The sequence below is a fragment of the Lonchura striata genome, chromosome 7 (genome assembly GCF_046129695.1).
Source record: "Lonchura striata isolate bLonStr1 chromosome 7, bLonStr1.mat, whole genome shotgun sequence".
NCBI classification, from domain to species: Eukaryota; Metazoa; Chordata; class Aves; order Passeriformes; family Estrildidae; genus Lonchura; species Lonchura striata.
In genome coordinates, this window is record NC_134609.1 from 2707311 (window position 1) to 2729411 (window position 22101).

The 22101-nt window shown below is 40.0% G+C and overlaps 1 protein-coding gene across 1 annotated transcript in view; it reads right to left on the minus strand.

The window, feature by feature from the left end:
* Positions 1-2186: 2186 nt before the first annotated feature.
* Positions 2187-22101, minus strand: part of IPMK (inositol polyphosphate multikinase) — a 38037-nt gene continuing 18122 nt past the window's right edge. Inside the window, exons 3-6 of the mRNA XM_021535788.3 lie at positions 21484-21580; positions 15619-15791; positions 8707-8788; positions 2187-7743 (exon numbers count right to left, since the gene is read on the minus strand). Of these exons, the coding sequence (XP_021391463.3) occupies positions 7109-7743; positions 8707-8788; positions 15619-15791; positions 21484-21580 (987 nt within the window). The 3' untranslated portion in view covers positions 2187-7108. The remainder of the gene's footprint in view (positions 7744-8706; positions 8789-15618; positions 15792-21483; positions 21581-22101) is intronic.

Below are 22101 nucleotides of genomic sequence, written 5' to 3' on the forward strand. Positions count from 1 at the left end.
AGGTCAAAGAAAGTGTAGAGATGGCCAGAGGAAATTGTGTATATGACAGGTATTTTGCAGTTCTTATTCTAGATTCTATTTAGCCTCAGATCTTGTGCTGGCCTAAACCACAAACTACAGTTACATTTAGAGGAAGTCTACATTTGTGGATTGCAAAAAGAATGAAAAGTAAACTCAAAAACAGCAGAGCAGCAACAGGAGATAAGAGAAATGTGTGATATTGAAGGCAAGACTCTTAAATGGCTCTCTAGACACACTTTTGTTAAGGAAACTTCCCTGTCTGAGCATCCAGGACCAGCCTGTCACTCTTGCAGCACCTGAGCTGGACCAAAGGCCCTTCACAGCTGCACCCCACACTCACACTGGGCTCCCTTATGGGCTCAAACCCAGGTTTTCCATGGCAGAGTCTCAGACATTCAAATTCTCAAAATAATTTAATCTTGGTGAACGACTCAAATAACTAAATAACTCCAGCTGGTTCCTTCAAGGAGGCAGCACCCCAGAAAAGGAACCCCTTGGCTTCTATCCCCTCACAGTCTGAGCACAAAAGTCTGGGGTCCTCTGCTCCTGCTGCATCTCTGAGTGCCCGGTCCCCTGGCAGGGCCACAGGTCCCCAAGTTCCTCATGACACAGAGGGTCAGCAGGTCACAGCCCCTGGCCCCAGGCTCCCCCAGAGCTCAACCTGCAGCTCCCCTTGAAATACCTGCACTGAAAGGATTCTTTAACACCCATTCCCCTCCCACAGCCCCAGTCTTTCCTCCACACAGAGGAAGCACTTCTTTCCCTAAAAACAAGGCAAAATGATGAAGCCAGGAGGGCAGAAAATTAGTAAATTAAGTGTCAGATAGGCAGGACTGTAACACTTGGCATCTGTCACGCTGTGCACAGAGGCAGTGGGACACAAACCTAAGAGCTCTGCCAGCAGAGACTCAGAGTAGGTCTCTGCACTAAGGGAACAGTAGGTTTGGCTGTAACACAGGGCCATGTCCTGACAGCCTCAAATCCACGTCCACCCTTATCACAGGTGAGGCAGCCACAAAGCAGAGCATCACCATACAATTTCAGAAGGCTTTAAGCATTCCCCCAGACACAGTAACCTTACCTCATCAGAAGGCTCCAGGAAGCTGCTCACACAGAGTAACACCACACCACTTCAGAAGGCTGCAAGCATCTGCTCTTGGTGCTCCTCAGCCCAGCCTTTGATCCCCTCAGGTTAATGCACTGCACCTGTGAGCCCTCTGCTCCCTCTGGGATTGGTCAGTGCCCCTGGGCACTCCATGGCTCATTGCCTTCAATAGCATTCACCTGCTTTGCACAGCTGGGGCCAATTCGGGATGAGGCAGCCCCAGCCCCACTCCCAATTACCACAAACTGTGCCCACACATCTTTAATGGGATTTAATGGGGCTCTGTGCAGTTCCCCAGCTCCTCTCCACATCTCCCCACATGGCATTTTCTTAGTCGGAGTTGGTTCTCAGCTGCATCAGCTCCCTGAGATATTTCACTGTGCAGCTGTTCAAACACACACATGTGCAAGGAAGGAAAGAACAGAGACAGTAACCCCAGGCAGCCAACACCCCTGACAAGTGATGAGCAGGCAGCCAAGGAGAGTGATTCCCTCTTCACTTCAAACCAACAAGGAAATGGGGATTTCTTTACAAGATTCTTCAGCGCATAGCCATTATGCATTTTTAAATTCATAGCATAAAACGCCCTAAATCCTCACAATACTGTGGATTTTGCCAGCTACAGCCTCACCTCATCATTTCTTCCAATTCTGGACCATAGGAAGGAAGGCTGCACAGAGCTGTGGGATAGCACTTAAGATTACTGAACACATTTAGAAAGCTTTTTGTAGACAAGCAAGGTAACATTAAAAAAAAAAAAAAGGAAAAGAAAAAAATTCCCAACATAATCCCCCTCCAAACCAAACCAACTTAAAAATTAACTAAGGCTGTTCCTGCATGCTTTTGGAATTTGGGTCCTGATGTTGGATGCAAAAGGACATGTAATCAACAACATATGCAGCCTCTTGTCGTGCTGTTAAGGGTTTTACAGGATGAGCTTAATGGATTGTGGATTTTTTTTTTTTTTTTTTTATAGAGCATCATCAGTGCAAGTAATAGTCAAGTAGACTTTTTCTCAACAATCTTCTGATATTTAAAAGAAATCAATTATACTTGCAAGTCACTTGCAGAAAATTTTAATAATTTGCCAAATATACAGCTATTAGAATGACCCTAAATCACTAAGAATTAAGTTACAAAAGTTGGTAGATACCACAGTACAATGTTCTATAAAATAAACATGGGTAATATTAACAATACTCCCTGTGGTCCAGGAATGTCAGAAAATAGCAAATGAAATTACAAACACATACAGATCAGAGGAGATTGAGGGGCAGCTTTAGACTTAGATCAAAGAAACTGAGACTAGACTAGACACATTCATTCACCAACATAATGTATGTAGAACTTTAAATCTCAAAAACAATTAATAACACAGCATCAGGTGCAGTTTCACATGGTTTCATCTATGTTCCAGTACAGTTCCCAGAGGATTAAAGTGCATTTGTGCACTGTAGTTTCATTTAGTCAGGTGCAACACATGTGTTTGGAAGTTACTTTCTTTTTTAAACAGTGACCGATGAAATAAAATAACTACTTGAACCAATGTCCACAATTCAAACTAAGGTGTTTTGAAGTACCTTTGTTCTGACTTTGCTACTAAATGTCACATAACAAATTAGACCCCAAATCCACAAGGCCTATCTCCACTAAACAAGACCAGAGTAAAAGATATTTACTGAAACATGTTTTCTGTGGTACAATGCTTATTTTCCCCTTTCAAACAAATATTTGCCCTTTGAATGACAATTTGCTACTGCAGCTTCCCTTTACAGATTGCTGTGAACATGAAAAACAGCCATGATTTGGCCCGTGGCTATGGTGATAAATGCACTTGCCAGGTAACATCCTTTTAACCCAATGAATAAGCACAACACATTCCCTCTGTGGGCCACCTGGAGATCTGCAGCCTTTGGATCTCACCTGTAGTCATTCTCTGTGCTAGAGCAGACCCAGTGTCCTGCTCAGGGCTCCTTAGGAACTCTCACTGCTCTCTGCTGTACCACCTCCTGAAACCCAAACCTGCTCCTGAGCTGCAGTGAGGGAAGGGAAACTCCAGGCAGTTCAGCTGTCACTCACCTTGCCCCCAGAACGTCCTCTGCAACTCCTGAGTGAAGAACTCACTCAAAGCCTACAATCCAGTCTCCCCTCGGGTCGTGCTGCCCATCAGCACCACTCCTGCTCTTTCAGGAGAGAGTGGATCCCCACAGTATTTGAGGCATCTCATGGTGTTTTTCAGAAGCAGCACTTCAAGAGGAGTTATGAGACATAAGCTTTTTGGGAAATACAAATTTCCATCACGATGCCACCTGTGGCAAGGGCACTCAGGGGGAAACTGCACATAGGGGAAAAAAACCCAAAAGAAATTAGAAGAATGAACAACTAAACAGCAAGTGTGGATGTGAGGCTCCACTCTTACAGTCTTCCTACATTTGATTGTGCTTCACATCATGAAGGGTGCAAGTCACTCCAATGATTTTGGGTTCATAATGTGAACACTCCTGCACAGCTGACACGGCCAGTGCAGGTGACACCACTCCTTCACCACTGCTGCTCTTACAGCTGAGGAGGCCCATTTTAAACTCTGCACAATCCAGATCTCTCTGCAGGTGAGGAAATTTTACTGGGGTTCTAGATCTGTAGCATGTTAACATTACTTACAATTTTACATGCACTGAAATATTTGAAGAACATTATGCACTCTGTTAAATTAATGGAAAATAGTGATTTCCTAATCTACTCAGTACTTTTAAAAGTTCTCCATGAAACTGTGAGATTATGGAAAAGAATAACCTGGTTATACATTACAGTAGAAAAAAACCAAACAGTGCAAGTTTCATCAGAATCACAACTACCAGTAAAGTCTCCAGTTCAGTTCATAAAACAAATTGATTAAATTATTTTAAGTATCTTATAGTGGCATAGTAACTTCCAATGCAATTTATGCAACAAATTTCACCCATATTCAAAAATACATTTGTAAATGCTTTTCATAAAACTTTATACAACTCAAGTTCTCCTTAGGTATTCCTAAGCACAGTCCTCACAACACCCTAAGCAGAAGCCTCCATTTTCAGAGTCCATGACTGACAAATCTGCGTGAGTTCTTCCTCTTTGAGAGTTGGCTCTGCTAAACCCAACTCTTATTGCTTAAAATCATGAATTTCCTCAGCAGACCTGGCACCCAGCTACACCACACTGGTCTGGGACAGCAACCTGCTGTTTTATGGGACATAAACACCTACAAGCCTTGTAACCATTCCTGTGAAGATTTCCATGTAGTGGTTGCCTGTCCTGTACACTTTGTCCAGAGAACAAAAGGGGCATTGCTGAGAGGGAGGGAGATCAGTCATCAGTTCAGTGACCCACTCTCCCTCTTCATCTTCTGATTAATTACATATTCTGTTTAATCATTTCTGTGAATACATTTCCAACTGCAACTGAAAACAATTGGCTCAGACACAAGACATTAGACACACCGAGCCTAAAATCTGCAAGAACAGAAGTGTGAATGTAAGGCCTCTGCAGGCTCAAACTCACAGCTGGTACTGTGCCCAAACATCTCCACATAAGCTTTATTTACACAAATTCCCATGAAAAATACTGTTACTTCTCAAGCTACATTTTAAATTATCAGAAATACATTCATAATAACTGCTGGTACAAAAACCATGATAAATTTTTTTTTATTCAAAATATTCTGACAGGTTGACAATATTCCAGGCATGTTACAAATACTGCCATAGCCAACAAAACAATCAATACTTAAAGAGCATTCAAACACTGAGGACATGTATCTTAAAGCAGAGACAGGAGAGTGCATGGTACTAAGTGCATACTAATCATTTTCCAATAACTGACTTGAGGAAAATGCCTCATTTCTCCGGTACAAAATGGATTAAAACCAAGAAGAGATGAATTAGAGAGGACAAAAATGATGATGTTAAAATGTTTTTGTCCATATTTTCCTATAAAACCTTGTACCTTTATCATACAAGGCTACTACCAGTCTGGACTACTCTAGTGTTGACTATTTAAGGGATAGAACAACAAAAATCATAACAGAGAAACCAGTGACAAAGCAAACAAAACCACAAACTCTTTCTAGAATATGGCTTAAATTAATTCACAGAGGGTTGGGAATATATTAACTATAAGGTGCAAGAGAAATACCAGGTAGGAAAAAAGTTCCTCTCTCCCTGGTACTTTCCCCCTCAGACTTCACTGTATTTCACATAAAATTTTTAACACACTGGTCTCACCCTTCCTGCAAGCCCCTTTTTCAATACTTCTAAAACATTATGTTACTAAAAGATTGGTTTCATTATTGAAAGCATTGGCCAATATGAGTTCTAAAGTTTAAACCACATAATTCTACACGTAGTAATACCCTGTTTCTCCCAATTAACCCAAGTTCTCAAATAGAGCTAAAAATTCAGCTTTATTTAAAACAGCGTATTTGCTTGAAAAAGTATGCATCTCTTTGTCATGTAAAAAACAGATGTCCAATGAAGAACTTGTCAAGATGTGTACACAGCTGAGTGCATAGTGCAGAACATCATACAGAGAGAGCAGCAAGGCCACAGGGTCACTAAGTCCACATGAAAAAGATGTATGTTTCCAATGACCAAATCCATTCTAAAACATTTTCATCCTGGGAAGGCTTTAAGCTTTAAAATCTTGCTCTAGGGATGGCAGGACTCCTCCATTCCCACTTTTCATACAGCTCATACAGAAGAGACACACCAAAACTGCTTTGGATAAATCATCCTGATCTCAAGTATTCCATACAAATGGTGACTTTTTCTTGTGAAAAGGAAGGAAATGGGACAGCTTTCAAATCACACAGCTTGCCTGTGTGTCATTAAAGAAATTTGATGTGTCAGCAGCCCGGGACGGAGAGCCACAGCTCCAGTGGCACAAGCGGTGGCACAGCTGGCGGCTCCGGGGCTGAAGGATCTCCAGGAGGCTCCTCTGCCTTCTATTGCTTGAGGTTCCAGTCAGTGCTCCCCAGCAGTTGAAGCATCAAATAGTCACTGCAAAAATGCAAGTGGCTTACAGCCAGCAGAGCTCTGCATGCTCACCCAAAACACTTGTTTCCCCATTCTACTGGTTTGCTTTTTAAAGCAATGTTGTTGGAGAAGGGCCACGAGAACAACAGAGTGAGATATTTTCCTTAATCACAGCATCAGACACTCCATTAACAAACTGACAATCTGCTAAACCAAATCAGTTCCTGGAACATCTTGCATTTGCCTTCTTTCACTTGTTCTTAGAAACAAACAGTTTCTCTAGAAGTTGTGCAGTTTAAGCCTTTTATGGTATGGTACTCCAGCATTTTCTTAGCACCTCAACACAAATTACATGGTAGCTCATCTGTGGTGAACATCAGCTACGACATCCACAAAGGGGGAAGGGCAGAAAGAACAACAATATTGTCCCATGACATGGAAAAGCACTTTGGGATGCACTGGCTTCAGGTGAGACTGCTGACTCAGAATGGGATTTCTCTCCAAGCAGAGTTACTCCAGTTATTCAAATACAGTAAACACAAGGGCAGTACTGAGGACATCAATCCTGCACCTTACAACTTTCAGTCTATTTTCTAAACACCTCTTAATGGAGATGTGGCTCAGTGTCAAGGCTAAATGGGCAAAAATGTCATCTATGCTAAAGTAATTAGAGGAATTAACATAACCCTTGCTCCTGGTAGTCCTTGGACTTAAGCCAACCACTACATTTCATTCTATTAATTTAACTATCCTGCTTTATCTCAAGTATCTTCATCCTTTCACACTTTCTAATTAACTATCAATATTTTTCCTGAGTGAAATTATAAAAAGTTAAACCCTTCTACCAAAAGTACAAAGACAAATAAAATATAGAACAATACAAACCCAGTTATACAGCATTACAAGTGCAGAAATTCTTCATGTTGTTGCTCTTTATCATTGGCCCCCAATAAAAAACATAGCAAAGAATTTAGTTATCCAAAATATTTTGCAGTACTGTGATGAGATTCTTCAGACCATAAATATAGCCCTCATCCTTTGTGTTGCTGGGAAACACATGAGCAAAATCGATCATTCGGACCTCAACATTTGCACTTTCCTTGGTCTCTGCTGGCATGTGATAGAAAACTTTTTCCAGTTGGGGTAGAACATTTCCATTCAGGTGCTCCTGCGTGATGCATGTGCTGGTTTTCCACACATTGTCTTGCTCTGAGCTTTCAACTTTTAGGGAGAGCTGACTGTGGTGCCTCTTCGAGCACGCCTTTTTGTGAAGTGCATAAAATTTAGACAAGCCTTTGCCTACAGAGGCTTCGATTTTTCCATTCTCTGTCGAATTTATTACATGAATATTATTATTATACTCCAATACATCTCCACCAGATAACAGGCCTTTGGGTACTCTTGTCTTCTCTGCCAAGGTGACATCACTCAACCGCACGGTTGTCGCTGGACATGAACCTTCATAGACAAACAGCAGTGAGCTTGCGTAGAAGTTGAGTTGTGTCTGGCCTTCAAACCACTCCAAAATCTTCTCAACCTTCTGAATGCTGGCAGCTACCACATCTTTTCTCAAGCAGTACCCACTGTGGAAAAACTTTGAGATGCCTGCAAGAAATACACACATTTTGGGATTATTTTCACTTCTGAACAGAAGAGAAATGATTTTTTTTTTGTCTTTTGGGATGAAAATAGTTCTTAACTGAAGGAACAGACACCATCCAGGTAGTTTCTCTTCAGGCAATTACTAACTAAACCCAAAGCAAACCTAAGAACTCTGAGATCTTCAGTCACATCACCTGCTGTGTAATACTACAGCTTGGGCTTAGGTTGTAAGTAGAAGTAAATGTATCAAGCAAACAGAAAAAGAACATGGTTCCTGCTCCCAAGGCAGTTGAACAAGTGTCTGGACAGTTTTGGGCAGGGACCTATTAAATTCTCCAAGCATAAACAGGCTCAAGCAGCTTTTTATTATGAGCGTGTTTGTGTGTGCACCTTCTGTCCCTTGCTGGGGGACAGATGAGCAGGCGTCAACTAATAACAAGTCTGCAATCATTATCACCAAACAGCCCCACAATGGCAGCACTTTTATTAATTGTTAATGTAGAGTAACGTGGATCGACTTCAACTGATAAAGTCCTTTGAATTGAAAGATGCTTTTGTAGTAGCTTTCTATTAGAAAATACACTGACATTCACAGAAGACAAACTAGAGACAAAAGAAAAAGTATTTATAATGAAAACATGCAATACTTTTACAAGATTTCTATTTCATTATAGTTTCAAAGCTGCAAAGAAGTTGAATTCTAGAATTCTCTACCTAATTAGTAGTAAAAGAGACATGAGGAGGAAATTCCTATATTCTGCACTGCTGTTACAGCCAACTGCACACTTAATTTCAGGTTGAGAGGCAGCTGAAATACTACAGGGAACAGCCAAAGACCCATCTGAGGGTCTTTGAGGACAAAAAAGGGCTTTTAAAATGGGAACACCCAGAATACTTTTTCCACAGAGTTCTATAAATCAGTATTTAAATGGAATGATCCAAAGGCACCCCAATTCCCTTACTCACCGTCCTTGACTGTTTCCTTGGTCAAGCTCCTTCCGTAGTGCTGGTTTTGTGTCTCATAGCTGTCTGAAGACACATGGTACACCTGAAAGAGGCAAGAAGGGGGCTCCCTATATATTTTGAAGCACCAGTATTTCTGCAGAGCAAGACAGAGAACTCACAAAACATTAGTCCTCACAGTTTTTAAGTTTCTTGCGGTACCCAGCAAAAAAAAAGTGCTCTCCCAAACTCTCCCTTCAGCCCTTGGGCTCCAAGCTACAGCTCTCCTGTGCTAGAGACATCCTGGTGGTGGCAAAAAGCAATGTATCCATTACAGGGAACTCTTTTATAAGGCCTTGCAAATCACAACTGAGATCTGAAACTATCTCTGTTACTGTGGATGTTAAATCAGAAAGACAACAAAGCAAAAATTTCAATGCAATTATTTTGAGTTCTTAAAATTATAAAACTATTTAGCACAAAAGCAAAACAGTAAGAATTACAGCACCAAGGCCCAGCTCCATAAGACACATCTGCAACTGTCAGCACAAATAGGCTGCACTAAATAAATGGCAGCAGCCAGGCAAAAGCTGGTTCCAGCATCAGCAGCAGTACTTCAGCTCTCATCTGAAAGGGAGGCAACTCACATGGGTACAGTTTTGTCCATATCAGGAATTGTACAAGCTTAAGAACTTAATTCAAAACTGTTTCACATATAGACATATTTTCTCTCACACTGATATATTTCCACAGCAGAAATGTGAGGCAGCAAGGCCCAAGTATAATTTGTTTATGAGAGCGTAGACAATTTTTATTTGCAGAAATAATGGTGTTACCAAGCAGGCATTTGTCTCTAGCAGGAACTTGGTGCTTGGCACTTGTTCAGACCACCCATCCCTGTGGCATCCACCCCATGAACAGCTCTGCCCTCCCTTCACCACTGGAAGAGAGGATCCCACTGAACCATCCTTCCTCTGGGGCCTTATTCTTCCTGAAGCCACCAATAAAGTCCACAAGAGTGAAACAGCAATAAAAAGAAATATTATAGGAGCATTAAATAAAGAAAATACACTTCCCTATTTTCATTACAGCCCACCACCCTGAAATCTCTCTCACCCATCCAAACAACAATAAATCCAGTATGATTACACAGATCCCCACCTCCTGTTTTGCAAAGCAGCTCAGAAGAACAGTCTCAAATAGCTTTTTATTTTGACAAAAGTCTGATTTTAAGTCTCTAACCATGAACTGAAGGGGCTGTAAACAGTTCTCATTATTCTAAAAATATAAAGAGCTGTAAGTCTAAATGTTTGAACTCAGTAGCAGAAACACTTCACACTGTTATGATACTTGGAGAAACCGGTCTCCATGACTATGAAATGAAGAAGGCCATAGCAGAAATGAGTTATTCTAAAACTGCATTTGACAACTGTGATGTTGGGTTCACAACAACAATAATTTTTCTGCATTTAGTTTTTGCTGGGGTTTTTTTCCAAAGCACATGAAAGAAGTATCAGCATACGACACAGAATCCCAAAGATGACTTATGTAACCATTTCAGGTACCAAAACCTTCAAAAACAAAACCAAGTTTCAAAATTCTTTAAAGAGCGACAAGTCAAAGGCAGCTAAATAAAGCATAATATTGCTTAGAAAGAGAATCAAGAGTCTAGTGACTACATCTAAGTTTTCATCAGCTGTGCCTTCATTTTAGTAATATTAAATGTTCTCATGTAGTTGGACAAGGGGCAGTTTTCTGCAGACATCAGCACTGCAGCAGTACCAAACCATCTTGTTTACCAGAACCTTCCTTATCTCTTCCTGTAGGAGCTGCAGTTTTTCTGACATGGGCACTAGCTCAAACATGATTAAGATCTGCAAGCTCATTTTGTTTTCCAAAGAAATGCTGGAGCAGCACATCAGACCCTGTGCTTCTGAGCTGTTTCCCAAGAAGCCACCCCACCTCTTCTCATAATTTGAACCAAACCGTTCCCCAAATGTCTTTCTGTATGGCTTACAAACACCGAGGCAGATGTGCATGCTGCATTAACAGCACATTTTTAACTATACAAAGCAGTCAGTGACAAAGCACCAAGTTCCAGAGCCACAGGATGAGTGTAATGTATGTGTTTAACTGCCCTGTGCACTCACAAGGCCCTAGGTCACCAAGAGGCTGCAGCCAGTGGCATTAAAGGACAGCACAACTGCATAATCACAAAAACCATCTCTGACCACCACCCTGAAACTTTGCACAACTGCAGGAAGAGACTACTTGAACATTCCTGGAAAACCTTACTCAAATACAAATACATTACACCCCATTCTCAAAGCAAGGGAGCTGAAAGCCAAGCTCAAAGAGACCAATCTCTCACCAATCCTTGCTCCACCCTCACCGAGCCAAACACCGAGGTGGCTGTGCTGGAGGAGCAGGAGGCTAAAATCAACTTCCTATTTGACAGACCTCTTGCTCTATTGTGCTTTTGTTCACATGGCCACCACCAATCATCTGCTATTAACCCTTCCTGCTATTAACCCTGACATTTTGCCTCTGAACCAAGCTTTTTCTGCATCCCTGTTGTTGCAGCTGTCTGAACGAGCCCATTTCTGTCAGAACAACAACAAATCAAGGCAGATCTGCAACCTTAACAGCAGCCAAGACATTATTACACAGGAAAATATAATTTCTTGTCCACCTGCCACAGCTTGTTATGTGTTTGCTCTGTATCCACTGGCAGGTCTCCTGCAGGATGCAAGACAAAGAAAACTCCTTCTGTGAGCTACAAAACACTGCCTTCAAGAAACTCCTGCTTCACGAGTCATTTTTCTATATTCTTACTATGCAACATCAGAGCTGCTGTCAGTACCCAGCTGCTACCAAAGCTGGAGCCACAAGCTGAAAGTGGGGTTAAGCAGGTAGCACCCCAGCTCATCTAGGCACATCCAACAGCAGCATCCATCCCCAGCTCTGCAGGGACCCTCCTGCTGCCAGGCCAAGACCCACACTCATGCCTGGGCACCTTCTGCCTGTACCCCACCACTGTCCCAATATAAATGCATGTTTCCTTCATGCTCAAGTAACCCAGGTTTCTCTGCAGGCCCTTCATCCTGCCACAGTGCAAGATTAAAGAGTTTCAACAAGCCTTATTTTTTATTTTCAAATAGAAAAGTAAAGCAAGGATTTAAAGGAAAAAAAAAAGTGAAGGGAGAATTTTTGCTTGAAAGCATTCTCTTATTTGATATCTCTGCTTTATAGTAATGTCTAACATTACCAGTGGTGTTGAGAGCATGCCCCATTATCCAAATCCATTCATCTAAACATCTCATTCCCTAATTTTTACTTTTTTAAAACTTTATTTTTTGTAGCTAGACCACAGGTGATGAAAGCACATACATTCCTGCTGCCTTAAAAATTCAGCACAGGAAGGATGAAGCCTTGCTCCCTCATTTCCATACTGAGATATTACTCCACCCATTTTGCTTCTTTCTTCCTTTGGACTACTTTGACTGAGTGCTTCATATGACTAATTGCACCCCCAAATGCTCTGACATCAATATACAGTTTAGTCAAGTCCTTAGATAAATAAGTTGTGGAATGAAATTATGCTGAAAGTTATCCAGTGAAAAAGCAGACTATTCATCTCCTAAATAAAAGAAACTACAACACTGCAATTAAATCATAAACCATTTTAAGAATAGCTTAATACAGTAATTTTAGACTCCCAGAACTTCCACAAAGCTTCTCATTTGAATAAATTTATTTTATGTAATAAAAGACCACCTGCTCCAGCTTGGAAGATTTTTTTTTTTCAGGACTTCTGGTTGGTTTGTTTGGCTAAGATAAAATAGGGTTTTGTTTATTGTTTCATGGATTTTTTTTTGTTTTGCTGACTTCCTGCTTTCTTAAACATCAAAGTTTGAATTAGACTTATAAATGTAAAAAGTTCTGATATTTTTTCATTCTAGAAGAATCTGAACAGTAGATGCAAAATTTAATACTTTTATGACTTCTCTCCTAAATCTTGTTACTAGCAGATCAGAGCTTATGAAAATTACCACAATACTAGAAAGAGTTCATAAAAACCTCATAAAATAGAGTCAATTACAGTCAATTTGAAAATATCCTGCAGAATCATGTGCTATAGATGAGAAAATTCACTTGTAAAACCAGCTTTAATTATATTACTGCCTGAATGTTCATAGGCACAAACAATAGAAGTCAATGATGGATTATAATGGTAAAATTACATAATCACCAGTCTGTGTTTTAAAATAGCATTTCAAAAATATTTTGGAGTACGTGAGATTGCAACTGATGTCCTGGAAACAAAAGACAATCTGCAGAATCTGGGAACTGTGGATTCCTAAAGGACTGTGAATCTGAAATGAGAGCACAGCCCACACATTGTGCTTGTACTCAACAGCACGCAGAATGCTCTGTATCCAACATTGCCTGTGCTGCAAAGAGATTTCTTACCTGTTTGCATGTCTGCTACTGAAACCACATTACAATTACAAATTTGCTATTGCAACAGTACCTGAGACTTCCACCTTCTATGCAAACTCTAACTACTTTCATAACAAATCATATCCACTCTGACAGAATCCCAGAATGACCTGGTTTCAAACGGTTCCAATCCCCTGCCATGGGCAGGGACATGTTTGACTAAACCAGGTTGCTCCATGTCCTGTACAGCCCGGCCTTGGACACTTCCAGGGATCCAGAGGCATCTGTTAAAGAAAGCAACTCCTCCACTAAGTACAGAATTGTGTTTTTAAACAATGTTATTAAAATAACTGCGCTTCCTAAATGAATTTCCATGCATTTATTTCATCTATTCAGTGTATTAAGCTAAATATAGATCAAATGGCAGAACTGTGTACATAAATTAATGCTGAGCTAGACAGGACACTCCTATTTTTAAGGACACACCATACATATTTTATATGCCTAAGAAAAAGCTGTTTCAATAGCCTTTTCGGTAAAAATACATTGTAAATAGATTTTGGGGTAAAACCCCCACCTATAACACTTTTTTTGCTTGTATTTCTTCATGACAACTTATATGATAGATGCTTTAGAAAAAGCATAGCTACACCCTCTGTTTTTCCTAGCCCTCTCCTTCTTGACCTTGTAAAATTTTACCACACAAGCCCACCTCCGTGGTAAAAAAAACACTGAATGAAGAGATTAAAACCAAACCCCTGTACTTCTTCATTACATCATGTTTTGTCCAGAAAACAGAAACAACCTTCATCCAGCAAGTGAGCTGTTCTGGGCAGTACATATCTGTGTAGGAGTGTTCCATAGTATGGCCAGAACGTTGCAAAAATAAAGCAAGCACAGAGAACCTCCCATAACCAAGAGGCAGAGAACATTGTGAATTCAGACTTTGCCAAGTGCTGTGTGAAGGCAGGAGGAACCTTTTCAATTCTCTTCGGAAAACAGCTTCCAACGTGTACTTGGTTGCCAAAGGCAAAAATCCAAATCTCATCTAGCTAAACACTGGATGGAAAACTGAACTACTTGGGAGAACCATCATTATACATCCAGTCTGAATTAGGGGACTGAAAAAAATTCTGCAACAGGACAAAGACACAAATAAGTGACAATGTTAGAAACAATAGTCACAAGCATACCACAGAAGCAATCAATCATTCCATCTGCACTGTCATGAAACATAGGACATGAAGCACATTGTTTTACAAATGAGATAAGAAAGGTTACACAATGACATCAACCAAATCCAAAGCTATAATCTCTAACCTTCCTTTTCCATCCAAACTGTGGCTGGTTTTTGACTTAACTCCCACATTCTTGCTCATAGGCTTATGTAATTACTACTCATGACCACTATAATTTATATAGCAGCTTATCTCAAGGCAGAGTTAAGGGCTGGGAGGCTGGGCAGCTCTGCACAAAACATTACAGAGATATTAGAATTATCTTGAACAATGGTGCAATCTGGCTGCTATTGCTATTGAACAGCAAAGGGGAAGCTTATCAAAGTCTCCAGCCATTTGTGCTGCAAAGCTTCAGGAGCCCTGGCTTTGTGTATGAGAAGAAAAACAAAAATCCCACATCAAAAAAGAAAACTATTCCTGTACCTATCATGGCAGAGAAAACTACTTATCAACATATTTCTCTTACTGAGCCACAAATGTTCTGTACACCTTTTCTTTACAATGAAGTTTTGAAGTAGCCAAATACACACCTATTGACTCTTAGTATTTCTAAGAGTACCTAGAGTTAATAGGGATGTCTGCATGCCCAACTAACCTTCCCTGCCAGCCATTCCTTGAGTGTGTAAATATCAAAAGAAGTCTCCTTCTGATGGAAAGCTTTTTAAAATGTAAAACATTAGCAGCTGTTCATGGCTATTTGCATCACCTCTGTAGAACATAAGCAGCTTGTTCATAGCTACATGCATCACCTCTGAGAGCTTCCTTACTCCTCCCTAAATTAAAAAAATACGTAAAATTATTTTTATTTAAAAAACTAGTATAAAGATGAAAAATGTGGTGGATAAAGCTCATTACTGAATTATTAGAAAGACTGGTTCAGTATGTAAATCTCTGATATACACCTTAAAATCCGCTTAATAATTTTAAGTATCTGTTGTGGTGGTGAAGAATTAATTGCAGCTATATTCAGTTTTAAATACCCAGCCTCTCTCTTGTATACACATACAGTACCCAGGTTGCAAATAGCTTGCCCTAATGGACAAAGCCACGTTAAATAATTGTTTTGAACCAGAGCAGTTCTTTGGAACTGATTTCACATGACAGCTGATACCAGCACTACCAAGACATTCAGGTAACACAGTATTTATGCAAAACTCAAGAGGATTGCTGTTTGCTAGGAAAACCAGTTGCTGTACCTGGTGTGGGACAAGAGGCCTGAGCATAAACTGAAAGTGAAGACAAAACAAGTTCTTACCCTCATGCCAAGAACCAAAAAGCCAATCTCTTCCATCAGCGGGTACTTGCTGACCTGCTGTTGTATCTTCTCCTCTGAAGCATATGGATCATAACTTTTCTGACCAATTTTTACATCCATTATGCAGGGCTTATTAAACTTACGGGTCACATCTTCCAGTTTTAGGTATGTGTCTGTCAAAAAAAAAAAAAACAACTTCTCTTAACAGTGGGTCAAAGCAAAATAGCTTCTGCTGAGCACCTGTGGAGGAATGTGAAGAGTTTAAGGCTTAGTATCACATGAGTTCTTCAAGAGTCGAATTTGTCTCTGAATGGAGGCTAAATCATGGTCACTGACACCCACAAATTCTATTGCTATGAAAATCTAAATGCTTTCTTGTTTAGAAAATTGTATACAATTAACATGTGTTAACCTAGCATTCAAATCCAAATTATTGCCCAGATAAAATCCCTGAGTAGCTTTCATTAAGTCATTAACATATCACAAAGAGCATTACTAACTACATACAAATGCAGGTTTTGCAGCTGTGTGGCTAGTTTTGCAATTCAGTTGGTCTCGTGTCATTTTAAAAATTAAGAGAACATTTCATTCCTAGCCTTCAGGGGCTGAAGTGCAGCTCATTTGGTTTCTCTTTATCCCACTCCCATCTACACTTATTTCTCATGGCACACCTTTGGGGGAAAATGCTCTTGGAATCCTAGGCTGCCTTTCATCCATTTCTAACAGTCCTCTGGGAGGGTGGCTGGACTAAGAAACCTCAGAAGTACCTGAATATTTAAAGGAGTATCTAAAACCTGATGAAAATGCTCATTACCAGCATTCACTCACTGTCGGAACACAACAAGGAAATGGAGTCAGTACCCACCAGCCCTCAGACAACTCTGCTTGGGAGACAGCTGCACCCACCTCCAGCCCTTGCCAGGACAAGATTAACCAACACAGCCTCAACACTGGTCTCATTCTTCATATGTGCTTTGTAAATCCTCCTGTCACCAGGCACAAACATCAGATCTGGCTTTCTTTCCAGTAAAGCCTACTCCATACATGTATTGCTTTGGCTTTAATGCAGTTTGAACACAAAAAAAATTGTATTATACTCCATTCCTGCAGTATGATCTAAAATGGGATTGTGAGAGAAAGCAAAACTAGTTCAAGTTTAAAAAGAGGCACAAAGTGCCTTTTTGAAAGCTGTACAATCAGGTAACAAACCAGTCCCAGTCAAGATAAAAGGAACAAGCAACATTCCATTTACACTTGATAAGTAGAGACACTTTCTTAAGGAAAAAAAGTGAAAGGGACTTTTACTACTTTAAGTCCTACTAGAGCCTCTGTTTTTACACCATCATGATCAAATGTCCTAATTTCTCACAAAGTATGTATGCATTAATTTAAACAGGTTTGATTCAATCCTCAGATGTCTGCTTTCTGTATCAATGGAATTAGGCATCTTGTTAATGTAGTCATTTTCAGGACAACATGTCAAACCAATACACTAATTTAAAAAAAAAAAAAAAACACAAAAAAAACCCAAAAAACAAACAAAACAAAACAAAACAAAAACCACAAAAAAAACACCATTCCTCCAGTAAATCACTTCCCCAGCTTTTGATGTCTTTTGGGCTACAGGATCAATCTAGCTACAGCAAAAGGAGTTTTGTTATAGGCTAGCTCACCCACTAACTACAACTGCAGGAATGCATCCAAGCTGAAGTAACTTGTAGTTAATTTTGAGGAGCCCTAGGCAGCCTACATACTTGATATTTGCTCACTGAATATTCCCAAAGGAGAAGCAGGACAAATACTCTCCCTACCAGGCAGCATATTCTGTATCACCTGAACTGCAAGTGCTACTTCTACTCTTCAAGGTTGTTATACAGAGGTCTAATTCACTCAGATATTAGCATAGCTTTTGCAGGACGTTGAGAAACCACTACCAACACCTAGGGAGCTAATAAAATCTGTTGGCTATCTCCTTTTAAACCAAAAATTGTAATCATCCTTCTGACTCTTTTTGCATATTACAGAAATCACTGTCATCAACAGATTTGTGTCATCCCTCTAAAACAATGCAGAAAATACCTGAATAAAATTCAAGGTTTTCAGTACATAGCTCTCAAAAGCAAAGAGCCACAGGTTTACATGGCAGGTGGGGAAAGACAGTAAATGCAAAAAATCTCAGAAAACGGCTGCAGTCCTTCACCACCAATTCCAAAGTGCTTTGGAGCATATTGCAAGCATTCCAGAATCAAACTGTTAGAAATAAAAGAGTAATACAGATTATTTAGGAGCAATGTTTTCATCAGCCCTAAAATAAAACCATATAGAAAGAAGTATAAAACATTTATTTCCATAGGTATCCACAGGTATCAGCTGTCTTCTACTGCACTGGTCTAATTCCTGCTTTTTAACCACACAGCACAAGCATTCAGCACCTCTCAAATACTTTAAAGTCCAAACTGTCTGTCACTTCGTTGTTCCCCATCCTTTCCAGATTTCTTAAACTAGATTTCTTAAGCTATCTTACCAGCCTCCTAAAAACATAACAATAATTAATTTTTTAATTAAGCATTAAATTACCTTTGTAGATAACATCAACCCTGGGAAACATTAATTATTTGGCAAAGCCTGTAAATTAACCAGAAATTTCTCATCTCTCTCACACTTTCTGGAATTAAATCTTCCTTGTTAGCTAACTGCTGGCTCAGAATTAGGCCTGTTATATCTGTTAACACATCCCTCTGCTCTCACAAAGCTGTGTGGCCTTGTTGGCAGAGCAATGCCACCCAGATAAAGCAAGTTACTTTTTCTCATGATTGCTTCAAACAAATTGATCAATTGTTTATACTCCATCTTTCTTGGCACTGTTTGGTGCTTATTTGCACTGTATTCATCAGTCTGATTAAACAGCTCCCAAACCCACAATACTGGTACAAACACGACTTTCATTTCCAGCAGTTACCCCTATGATACCTCCAAGCACTGAGACTAAGGCAAAACAAAGTTAAGGCTCAGATATGTATCAACTGCTCTCCATTTTCAAATCAGTCACTGCAAGCCTCTGAAGCTCTGACCGTAAGTTTCCTTCTCAAGGGCATCAGTGAGTCTGCACCTCAGCCCAGGTAATAAAAGCTCTCTCCCCCCTTCCCTTTCCTTGATTAAAAAAAAGCCTACAGATTTTTCAAGCAATTCAGACTTTCTAAATTATTATATAGTGCCCTGCTAACCCAGTGTGCTTCAGGAAATTATGCATTTGCTATCTCAAACTAGATTAAATTAAAAACCCCCATGGAGAGAGAAATTCATAAAGATTTTTATATTAAAACTTGCATTGCTAGATAGTCTTGACCATACATTTTAAGGATTTAAATAAATCATTCACCAGAGACTTGCCCTGCCCTTTTCTATTTACCAGTGGCAGGAAGGTGTGGCTTGACATATTATTTACATAATTTTTACAGTCCCAAAGGAGATAAACCAAAAGACCACTAGAATTCAGCAAGTATCCATGGCATGAACCACTGCAGACTTCAGCACAGACATGCCAGTGCATTCAGTCCTCACTGGAGACAGAAGAGACAAAATCACTTGAGGCATCTGATTCCTTTTCATAAGAGGAGACACCTCTCAAAACAGGAATAAGCAGGGAAGAGCTTCAATTGCCCGCAACAACAAAGGAAGAGAAGTTTGAAGCTGTGTTATATGTATCTATCCTGCTCACAGGTTAGGCAACAAAACCAGGTAAGAGTATAAAATGAGCAGCAGTGAAGTTACTTAAAAAAAAACAACCACGGCAGCAACTAGGCAGCCACACTCAGAAAACTCAGCAGCAGATGGCTCCTAGATCTTTATAACAACTTTTCCACTGCTTTGTGAATAAACTCCAATACCCACAATGCCAGTGAAGCTAAATTTCAAATCCAATCTATTTTAGATGAGCTGAGGAAAACAGCATCCCACCTCTACCTCCATTTCCTTTGCAGCAGCACTGGGTATGTGATTTCAGCAGAATGGGAGTTATTTTACAAATTGTATTGATACTGGGAGTCTATTTTTTCTGACATTTCCTACATTCTCATTTACACTTCATATATTTCACCCCTTTTAGCTAGCAATTTCATCCACTTACCTTTTTCTTCAGTATAGAATGTTGATGCTTCTCCTTAAATATTTCTCTAAGGAAATAAATTATGTTCTTCACCTTAGAAGCTGCAGTTCCTGCTTACCTGTCACATGGAAACTGAGATGGTCACAAATCAAGTTGAGAGCAGACTAAGTTTTGTTTTCTCAGAAGTCACCTATGACCAATTTAGTAACAACAGGAAATTACTGGGTTCACTACTACTGGGTTGTACGGAGCTGTGATCCCAGAGCCTGCAGAGCAGTGATTGCCAAGGGAAAGGTCAGGCTTCCACTGTTAAGACTGCAGCAAACTTACAAATATATCTTCAATCTACATTTAGGAACAAGATACACATACACTCTGCTAAGCTCCATCATCTGCAGCAACTTTGATTTCTATCAAGACTACACAAAGCTCATTAATACTACAGATAACAGAGTTGGCAGTGCAGTGTTTTGGTTGAACTGTCGCCACAGCTTTCTATGAAAAGGACTCATGATAGTGCACAGCCTTTTCAAGAAGCAAAACAAACAAAATCAAAAGTTTCTCCTCCTTTAAACAGTTATTCCTACTGCCCATGTCGGACTGGCAGTGACCTTCCAAAATCCAGCCCCATGGTGCTTTTGAATCCCCAAAGCAAATGAGCAATGTGTTGAATTACTGTCTCTTGGTTAGACCACATATTTTCACATCTTAAGATCATACTGCAAACATAAAAAAATTATTTGCAATCCATAATAAATTAAATTGTGAGGGAAGGAAAAAGATACTTCTTCTAGAGCTATTTGAGTTAGTGCCAAACAGGAAAGCATGAAAGTAAAGCTGAGCTAAGAAACTGCTGGTACTACCACAAGCTTCCTTTCATTTTTTCCTGTAGATATTACACCATGTCTGTGGATGCTGTTTTACTACTACTTTGGAAAATAAGTCTATCAAGTGATAGCATTAGCACAAGACGACAGAGTTATTTTAAAGGAGCATGGCATCTACTTTGGTGCCCACGTATTCAAATAGATTCCATGGCATCCCTTTGTTTGTGTGTTCCAGAAGCTCCATTTCCCAAGTGTGAATTAGAAAAGTCCCCAGAAGAAAATCCAGTTTCTAATACAACAATATCTATTTTCTCTTGAAGATACAATCTTCCAATTGTTCTACTAAAACATCATTTTCTTCCTGACTCCTAGTGTTCTACAACTACAAATTTTATGACACTAGATCTTTGTTTCATTAAAACCAGTAACAGATGATGGCAAGCAGAACTCCCCACTATGGCACCTGCAGTAAGTGCTTTGGGTGGTAAGGCACAGTGATGAGATCCAACCACTGAAGAAACAGCAGCATATTCCAGTTTGAATGCTTTCTCAGCCCCAGAGTATCCATCTTTCCTTTCTTCCATACCCACAGAGTATTCTTCCTTTGATTGCCTGGCTGGACATAACCATGGAACCAGCCCTCTCCTCCACCACAATCTCACCCAGAGCAGGAACTCTGGGGCAACGTCCATCAGGCTCAGCCACTCAGGAAACCTCTGCTGTACAAACAGCCACACCCATCTTCCCTGGGAGGAAAACTCCAAAGACCTAATCCAGCCACAAGACTGCAAACGGGAACCAATTGTTAGAGGGAACATCAGTGGGCTCCAAAACAAATCCAAAAAAAACCTACAGAGCTCACAACTGCCAAAAATTAGTCTCCAGAAAATTTTTCCAGGAGGTTTGGATTAAGAGATAAAATTAGAACAGTACCATTTGGTGCAGTAGGTGGTGACCAGACACCGAAGTATTTTGGCAGATATTCCCGCAGCTCCAGAAGAATGCTGTCGCAACATTCAGCGTCATAAACCTGAAATAAAATAGGGAGGCTTGGAGAGATCATCATTTTAAACATTCATTTCTGCTGGTGGGGGAGTGAACAAGTAGCTGCATGGTACTGGGAAGCTGGCTGGGGCTAAACCATGACAACTTCCAATTGTCCCAAAATTATACTTTCTTGCAGTATTTTTTTTCTCAAGTCTAAGCTATTTACCTTACATTCAAAAAACATACAAGATGAAGATAATTGTCACAGTCTGACAAAAATGAGTGGCATTCTTTCTTTCAAATTTTAAAGTGGCAACGATGAATCAGCCCTAAGCACAATTTATAGTTTAACGTGAATAAAAATCTAAACTGTAATTGTTAACTTCAAAGTCTAGCTATTGAAAAAGGTGTTCTCACATTTGCATTCAAGACTGTATACTATTACTGCATCATATTATATATCCAAATCTTTTTAAATTATATCAGGTAAAGTATGGAAGCTCAGACTAGATAGCATTTTCTCATCTTTTTTAAGACAATTCATGCTGTAGCTACATCACACAC